This window comes from Pteronotus mesoamericanus, unplaced genomic scaffold (genome assembly GCF_021234165.1).
Source record: "Pteronotus mesoamericanus isolate MK-2021 breed Mesoamerican mustached bat unplaced genomic scaffold, CSHL_Meso_final contig_73, whole genome shotgun sequence".
Lineage (NCBI taxonomy): Eukaryota > Metazoa > Chordata > Mammalia > Chiroptera > Mormoopidae > Pteronotus > Pteronotus mesoamericanus.
Window position 1 is genome coordinate 29870121 of NW_026555245.1, and position 9555 is coordinate 29879675.

Genomic DNA, 9555 nt, shown 5'->3' on the forward strand with positions numbered 1-9555 from the left:
AAACCTACTCATAATATAACAACACTTAATAAATACACCAGCTACTCTTAGTATCACTGCCTTTGCTGCTATTAATAATAACAGCCGACAATTCCTGAGCACTTACTATGACCAGGACCATGTGAAGCACTTTGTGCTCAGTTACTCCATCCTTACACACACCTATGGAGCAGCCGTTATCCTTGCCCATTTCATAGAGCCTTGCACAGGTCAAGGAATTTGCCTAAAATCACCCAGGAAATAAAGAGCAGAAGCAGTTTCAAACTCAGATCTGTGTGATTTCACAGTCCGTACTCGTAACCACTAACCGACATATTTTCAACCAGCTACAAATTACATTAAGCAAAACTCTTTGTCATAGTGGAAGATGACCATTTATAGGGTTTTTTTTTTTTTTCAGTTTTAGTAACACACAGATAATTATTAAAACATTTCATACGAGACTCAGGGAAAAAACTGTGTGGCTGGTCTCCACGAGGTTCTTCTGGCCGAGGCTCCACCACCACCACCCGGCCATGGGCTGGCAGCCGAGATGCCACAGGGTCCAGCCTGACCGTGCACTCCAGGCTAGCCGTCCTGTCATAGTCAAAGCTAAGCAAGTTCTTATCGATGGCTCGGGACAGGCCATAGAATTCAGACACCTCCAGTGCATTTTTACTCATACGGATGATGTTACAGTCTGGTTCCAGGAGATGGACCCGCAGGATAAAGGTTTCCGTGAAGGTGTCTGTCTCCGTAAATCTATGGGGAGAACAGAGCAAAGGCAAAACTTTTTGGTACTCAGGTATTTTTTTTCATCCCCAATATCCTCTTTTATTTTTTTAATAAAAATGTTATGTTCCAATGTTCCAATTACAGTTGTCATACAATGTTATATTAGTTTCAGGAGTACAACATAGTGATTAGACATTATATAACTTGCTAAGTTATCACCCTGACAAATCTAGTACTCATCTGACATCATACATAATTATTACAGTATTCTTGGCTATGTTCCCTATGCTGTACTTCACATCTCCATGGCTACTCTGTAACTACCAATTTGTACTCCTTAATCCCTTCACCTATTTTGCCCATCCCACCAACCCTTCTGCCATCTGGCTACCATTAAAATGCTCTCTGTATCTATGAGTCTGTTTCTGTTCTACTTGTTTGTTTATTTTGTTTTTTACATTCCACATATAAGTGAAATCATATGGCATTTGTCTTCCCCTGTCTGACTTACTTCACTCAGCACAATACCCTCTAGGTCCCTACATGTTGCTGCAGACGGCAAGATTTCATTCATATTTCATTGTATATATGTTCCACTTCTTTATCTATTTCTCTATTGATGGACACTTCAGTTGTTTCTATATCTTGCCTATTGTAAATAATGCTGAAATGAGCACATAAATGTATATGTCTTTTATAGTTAGTGTTTTGGGTATCTAGAAGTAGAATCACTGGGTACTTTTATGTCTCTTACTATATAGCCTTTGTTTTAAAGTCTATTTTGTCTGGTAAAAATATTGCTACCCCAGCTTTTTGTTTGTTTGTTTGTTTCCATTTTCACAAAATATTTTTTCTATCTCTATTCTTTCAGTCTGTATGTTTTTAGATGTGAAGTGAGTCTCTTATAGAGAGCATATGTAAGGGTCTTGTTTTGTTATTCCATTCAGCCACCACATGTCTTTTGATTGGAGCACTTAATTCATTTGCATTAAAGTAATTGTTGATAGATATGTATTTATTGTCATTTTATTATTTATATTTTTTTTTCCTTTTTTTTTTTCCTTAAAGAAGGCCTTTTAACATTTCTTGTAGTATTGGTTTGGTGGTGATGAATTCATTAGCTTTTTCTTCTCTGGCGAGATCTTTATCTGTCCTTCAATTCTAAATGATACTTTGTTGGGTAGAGTAATTATGGTTGTAGGTCCTTGCTTCTTGGTGCTCAGGTACTTTTGATACCTATATACTTGGCCTGAAGCTTAAAGATCAGCCTTCACAAAATTTGTATATTGCATAGAGTGTGGATTTTATTCGGACTCTGTTCCCAATCTCTCTGTTCTTTTTCTTTCTTCCCCTTATCTTGGTATCAACTCCTTTTTCTGCCATTCATCTCCATATTCAAACCTATCATACACACTGATATTTAATGGCTGCTACGAGCTCAGATTCTCTCTTGTAGCACATAAATAATTTAAAAGTAGCAAGCTTGTGTAATTTATGGGTTGAGTTTGAATTCAGGAAAGAAAGTGTGAGGCATTTCTGAAGTATCAAGGCCTTTTTAGTCTTCAGAAATGTCACTACATGAGTGGTTATTTACAGCCAAGGTTGGATGCCCAGCTTAGTGCTTCGCAGGTAAAAGGTATTCGGTAATTGTTACCTCCATTCCCTCCATTACCTTATTGACTATGTCACTGGGATATTTGCAGGGGGAAAATTAATGAGTGATGGGTGTGCATCAATAGCGCAGCTCCTAATTAATGTGACTTTATTATGTTTCAGGCATATGCTAAACTCTTTACAAAGAGTATATCATTCAATCCTCATACAAAACCTGTGCAGGCATTGTTAATCCCATTTTACAGATGAGGAAGCTGAGCTTAACAAAGGGCTGGAGAGGAGGTAAAAGGGGAATAAGCATGCTTCCTGATTTTCTGCCTCCAGCTTCTTGGAACATCCCATTCCAAATGTCCTCAAGCCCAGATGGAATGACAGCCCCTCTAACTCTGCCCTTCATGACTGCCCGCCACCCTTGTGAACACCTAGCATTCATGAGCTTTTCCAGCCCTTCCAGGCAAAGTCTCTGAAGTTAATATGTTTTTTAACTTTAAAGTCTTAGAAAGATCTAACAATCCTATATGTTGAATATATAGCTTCCTAAAGAATCCTTGAACACCTTTTCATTTTCTGAGTACAGCATGTTGTTCATGTCTCTCCTTCAGCACTTCATGTTCTACACCACAAATATCTACCCATTTTTTTTTGCATTAGACAATGAGCACCAAGAGTCTATGTATCCTCATCTTGTATTTCCTATGTTTAGTATTTCCTATGTATAGACCTGACCTATAGCAGGTAATCATAAGTGTTTATAGAATGAGCCACTGTTCCAATGTCTTCTACCAAACTCTTGTTAACTCATCTAATGCTTAGAGGAAATTCACACTGAATTATTTTAGCCAAATATTCCTAAGAACAATAAAAACAAGTAAAAAACTATATAAAGGTCTACTCTACCCATACTGAATTCTCAGTTGTTTATATGAAGTGAGCAATACCAAAACCAAGAGCTTAGTTTTTAAATTAACTTTTTTACTAAGATATAATTCATATAGCATGAAGTTTACCTTTTTAAAGTAAACCACTCAGTGATTTCTAGTACATTCACAAGATTGTGCAGTCACCATGACTCTTTAATGCCAGAACATTTTTATCACCCCCAAAAGAAACCTATACCCATTAGCAATCATACCCATTTTCCCCTCCCCGGCCACTGGCAACCCTAATCTACTTTCTGTCTCAATGGATTTGCCTTATCTGAACATCTCATATACATGAAATCATACAATATGCAACCTTTTCTGTTTGGCTTCTTTCATTTAGCAGTAAGGTTTCAAGGTGCATCTATGCTATAACATGTATAAGTACTTTGTTCCTTTTAATGGCTGAATAATATTCTATTGTATGAAGATATCAGATTTTGTTTATGCATCCATCAGTTGGATTGTTTCAACATTTTGGCTATTGTGAATAATACGGCAATGAACATCTGCATACAAGTTTTTGTATAAACATAGATTTTTATTTCTCTTGGTGTGTATATGTGTATAGGAGTGGAACTGCTAGATCATATGGTCACTCTATGTTTAAATTTATAAGTAATTTTCAAATATTGTAATTATTTAATACATTTAAAATATCAATAGATAATACTGCTCTTCTTATAACTAAGCAGCTGGTTATCAAAAAGAAGAATTTCACTGTATTTTAGAACAATATTTTCCTCCTAATTGTTATTAAGAATATATAGTTTATAATTTCCATTTCCCATTATAAGGGGAGGGTTGGATCCAGAGATACCTGTACAAGAACTCTAAAGGGAAATAGGATAGGGCTAATAATTTGCCACCAAAAAAGCCCCATGAAAGATGATACAATACAGATCATTGAACATTGGCTACAATTCTTGCCTCACCCATTCAGGTCTCTAGTTTCTATTGATTATTTTCTTGTTTGGAATCTAGTAATTCCCCCACAATAACACCTATCCACAGAATAAGAAGTACACAGAATAATTATCTAGCAAAGCATGAGCAATGCTCCTGCGCTGCTTACCTGTAAAGTCTGAGCTTTACTGCATCTTCATCAAGAATTGGGCAGCCGTTGTGAATATACTTCACTTCATTGGGAAGGAAATGGCAGTCAAAGACCTAGTTTACATGAAGAAATGGATAAATATCTGTGAGAAAATTGGTACAAGATTTAATTTTCCCAGCAGTGGAGTACTGCTTAGAGAAATTATGGTCTGTTAACCTCTTGTTTTGTTTTGTTTTGTTTTGTTTTCTGTGTGTGTACATGTGTGTATGTTTTAACCACCACCACCTACACCCACCCCCATGCCCACGCACCATCCTACTTATACAGTGGTGTCTTGTTTTGAGAATCTTAATTATGAAAGCAGATCAAGTAGATCAACCAGATAAATTCAGGAGTTATTATCTCTCTAAATAACTATCTTTTTTACAGTCTATAGTGCCTTCGAAATATGGTTCCATTGATCAAAATATTATTTACCCACACTTTTCAGGGGTTCATAGCAACTGAATAAGAGAGACCTACCTGTGTGTATGCACAAAAAGGTAGGCACTATTTCATCCACCAATACACTGTATCAGTTCTGTATATATTTTTTCTTCTCCTTTGATTTTTTTTTGTCCAAATAGCATTTTTCTATTCAAAGATGAAGGCACTGACTATGGACACTATTGTGGTTCATCAGAGGAAACACTGGTTTCCTCTGCTTTTGTTATTTATGTACTAACAGAAATGGTTGATAAGACAAATAGCAATTTAAGGGCAATTACCTCTATTAAAATAAAATTATAATTAACTAGTCACCTCACTTAGAACTACTAATTACTAACTATTATATTTTGGAAACTAGTTTTTAAAAGGAGTATTTTCTCTTCTACCTATACCCTGCCTCTCATTCTGCCCATTCTGACTTGGTAGAGTTCTGAAAAATACTTCAGCATTTGAGGAGCAGGCCCTCAAATAATGTTGTTCCTCTCACCTTCACTTTTTGATAACGTTGATGAGATGCAGTAGGACTTTAACTCTTGTTTATATCAATTAGCCTATGGTAAAATAGGTTTGTTATATGCCATTTAACTTAAAAGTCGCAGAACTCATCGATGATGCTAAGTGAGGACTCATTGTCCCCTTGAGGTATTCACACATCATCACTGTTGAGTTCATGGTGTTTAGCCTGTGCTTTGCTACAGCTTCAAACATTTACAGACAACGCAATCCTCTCTGAGAAGACCATATAGCTAATACAAATGATCTTTACCCATAGACATCATTGATTCCTCTTTTTAATTTACAACAAGGAAGGAAATAAAGCAAAGACCTTTCCCATATCATTGACAAATAGTCATGGTAATAAAGAGACAATCTGCTTTGTTAAAAGAAACATCTGTTTTATGTTTCGTAATATGTTTTCCTTTTATAAAAGGCGACAACCGTAATTGTCCATAAATTTACTAACTAAAACTAAAAAGAGCTAAATCCTTTTCTAATTACTGTCTAGCTTTGTTTTTTTCCACTTCAACTGCTTTTCAATTACAATTTATAATTAAATTGTCACACATTTCTAACTCATTACTCACTTTAATGACAGTAAACTGGTTGAAACCAGAGATGTGTTCTTAATGCTGTATTTCTTATTCAAAAGAGCAAGCTCAGCGCTAAGCGGGGGTGCTTTTCCACCCAGGACGTTGTTTGCCCTGGGACAGGTGTGAGAAGTGCTGTGTGTGAGGAAGTCTTGTCCTAAAACATGAGGAAAACACATTGCCATCGACCTTATCTAATTGCCTATATCAGGAGGGTTGTCTAAACAGAAGGTACTGGTGTGCGCCAATTGAAATCCCTTTCCAAATATCCAATAGGAAAATGAACCTGTTGGTCCTAAGACAAACTTCAGTAATGAAATGAAAACACTAATTGAACAGATGTTAAACAAAACATTTTCTGTGCAAATCAAATAAAACTGTTCATTACACAGCAGGGTATTGTTAATACAGTCATCTTGCTAGAAATGGGTTCACATAAGCCTTGCTTTCAACATCCTGGTAAGATCTATTAAAGAATAATGTGTAAGCTGTGTGTATATGTGTGTACTTGGCTATACTCAACTTCAAAAACTCCGTAAGAAATAAATCCCTGAAGAGGGCTAAATCAGTCTTGATGAAACAATGAACACACATTTGAAAAAAGCAGACTTTACTTGGCAATCTTCTTTTTGTTGAAATTATCACAATAAAAAAAAAAGGAAGATTACCTGGCAGTTTGAGAAAAAAAAGTTTTCTGGTTATATAGGTTTCTTTATGCTATGAAGTTCTAATATTGACAAAACAAGCTTGATGAAACCGCATTTTAATGGATTCCTTTGCCACAGAATAAATTTTAGAAGATAGCAATCACACATCTACTCTATATATGAATCTGTTTGAGATGTCAGATTTACCTCGGGAAATACATACACTGAACACTGAGGACTTGGTTTTTATTTTTTTATTTGTTTATTTTGTTTTTCTTAATGAACACCAGCATACTAGGGGACCATTTGGAGAGAGTCGTAGCCCCACTGTCTTCTCCAACAGGCCAGATTTCCCTAAATCAGCCAGGCATGTTGTTTTTTCCTGTATGGATTTTTGCCTTAAAGCCAGAGAAAGTCTGAGATGAAGATAATTTGGAGATATATTACAATCCTTGATCCTTGTGACCAAACAACTTTTTTTTTTACTTAGTTTTAGTCACTTAGATCCCATTTTGTTCTCTAGTGACTCAGAGCCAGCCAAATGGTGAGGACTATTGAAGCATCACTGAAAATATATAATAGAGACCATTGCACTAATCTCAGAAGTGCTGTATTGTACATCTAGAAGTCATAGGCTCTTTGGGATGAGAAGATACCCCTCACAGGCTGGCTTACATAACAGCACATCCTCCCCAAATTACTTTCTAAGGAGGGAAAATCTGGTGAATAACAGGGCTTTTGTTTTGCAGTGGTATATGCCTGCTTGGGGCCAGAGCTAAATATGGCTAGAACATAGGTTGCCCCAGCATGTTGCCAGGAGGGATTTCTTCCCTTCTACCTCTACGAAGTACTCAGCCTCACTTCTTAATAAGTGTTGGACACTTTTTAAATATATTGATTGGAAGGAGTACCAAATTATCAGTTCATCAGTCTTTGTAAAGCACCCACATATATCTATACAGGAATCCCTGAGGATTAGGATCCTCTCTTGCTGCTTCCCAGAACTCCCTGGGTTTGCTTTTGACCCCAGTCCCTGAAGTGGGGTCACTATTGCTTGCAGCTGCAGCTGAGCTTATTCATGTCACCTACTCATCCAGGTCACTCCTTTCTCTTTGAGTGATAGGTGCCAATCAAACACATTTTCAGAGTGCAAGTTGCATTGAGGTAAGGAGATATGGCAATTACCAAACACTTAGAACCTGGGGCCATTATTGTATACTAACATTTTTAAAATTCTTATCTGAAGCTATTTGACCGGAAAAGCAAATCTCATGGGAAACTGGAGGGAAATATTAGGTAATTATCACATCAGGATTACCCCCAACATGATGTGTTTCAGAATTGGACTGTAACTTTAAGTGTTGTAAATGGAGAGTTTAGAGATGTTAATTTGAGCTAGCATCTAAATTTCCATAATCCATATCTACAGCATATATCACCACTTTTGGATAACTTCATGGAAGGAATGTTTCTTTAGACAAATGGAGAAGAAAATTAATGTTCACAGTTCAGCACATGGACATCATGTATTTTTCCAGAAATAGCAGCAGCATTTTGTTGGATATTCTCAAAATTGCATACATTGTTGGATATTCTCAAAATTCAAAATTGTTTACATTGGAAAGAAAATTACAGTAGAAACAAGTAATAAAACCAGAAACAATATTTCCATTGCACGTAAAACTAATCTACTACTTTAAGCAAATACAATATGCAATAAAATAGATTTTTTAAGCACTGAGCATGGAATACCCTTAAATGACAAGATCTCTTAAATGACAAGATTATAGGACAAAATTTTATGCAGGCATTTTTTAAGAACAGTAAATATTTAAAAAGAAGTATCTTCACATCTCTTTTCTGCATCTCTTCCCACACTCAAAGGAATATTCAAGTGATGTTAGTAAACGAAATTGTGTTCCTGTTTTACTTTTGCTATTAGGGTCACAAGTGTGTCCTAAAAATGCCTTGAAATCCTGATATCTTATCTAAAGGCACCCAGACTAGCAATGGGTGAGATAATTTGGGGCAGGAATCACCCATAAAGACTGACCATATCGCACCACACGAGAGACTGCACACTCCAACCTTTGTAAGGCTGCCTCTGTTTTGTGCTCCCTCTCCCCCAACACACACACTCTCACACACTCACATTCATATATCCTGCTGAATAGAAAAATCTCAGATATGACCTACCTGTGGAGTGAGTTTCCCAACCCTCTGGGTTATTGGCTCATTCATCACAACTTCCACTTTGCAAGCATCTTTCTCTTTGGGGATGGAAAACTTCAGGTCATCTCCTGACAGAAAGGCAGAGCTGCCCTTCACCACCCTGACCCCATGGTTCACGCTGATGAAGGTGGGGCTGGCCCAGCCCAGGAGGAGCAGCAGCAGCAGGGCTCTCAGCGCAGCCCAACTCCGAGAGCTCATGCCGACAGGGGCCAGCTGGGTTCCGTCCATCAGTGAAATCCCTTCAACAAAGGAGGGCTTCTGTGCTTCTTCCGGGAGTGTCAGCTCATAGTCCAAGGGGCAGGGCATGGGGTCCCGACAATGTGCCCCAAGATCTTAACATGCCTCTTTCATTGCAAACTCAGACAAGGAGGCCTTTCATGCAATCCCAGGGCTTTTAATAAAACTCGCTGATCACTCCTGACAACGCTGGCAAGATTAATGTGCCTCCCAAGTGCTTTTCTAATCCTGTAAATGGGAGTAGGGGTTGGAGGAAAGTAAGAGAGACACCAAAAGGTTTGTGTGGTTATTCAAAAGATCCCTACTAACAAAGGAATCTTTCAACCAGCCTATAATTTTAGTTAAATTAAAAACAAATAAACTAACTTGACCTCCAGGATCATCTGAAAGGCAACGCAGCCATTTCATTACACTGCTTGTAACTCCTGCTTCCGGACCCAACAGGCCCCAGTTGAGACGTCAGCTGTGTGGTCCAGCAGGAGCCAGCCAGCCACACTGCCCAAGTGCAGCATTAAGAGGATCTTTGGTCCTCTGTGTTCAGAGAGAGTTGTTGAACT

General features: G+C 37.6%; 1 protein-coding gene across 1 annotated transcript in view; it reads right to left on the reverse strand.

Annotated features, from left to right (window-relative positions):
- The window catches only part of FREM1 (FRAS1 related extracellular matrix 1), a 115729-nt gene extending 106509 nt beyond the window's left edge, over window positions 1-9220 (reverse strand). The window contains 3 exon segments of the mRNA XM_054583175.1: window positions 413-741; window positions 4324-4418; window positions 8726-9220. Of these exon segments, the coding sequence (XP_054439150.1) occupies window positions 413-741; window positions 4324-4418; window positions 8726-9067 (766 nt within the window). The 5' untranslated portion in view covers window positions 9068-9220.
- Between the last annotated feature and the right edge of the window lie 335 nt (window positions 9221-9555).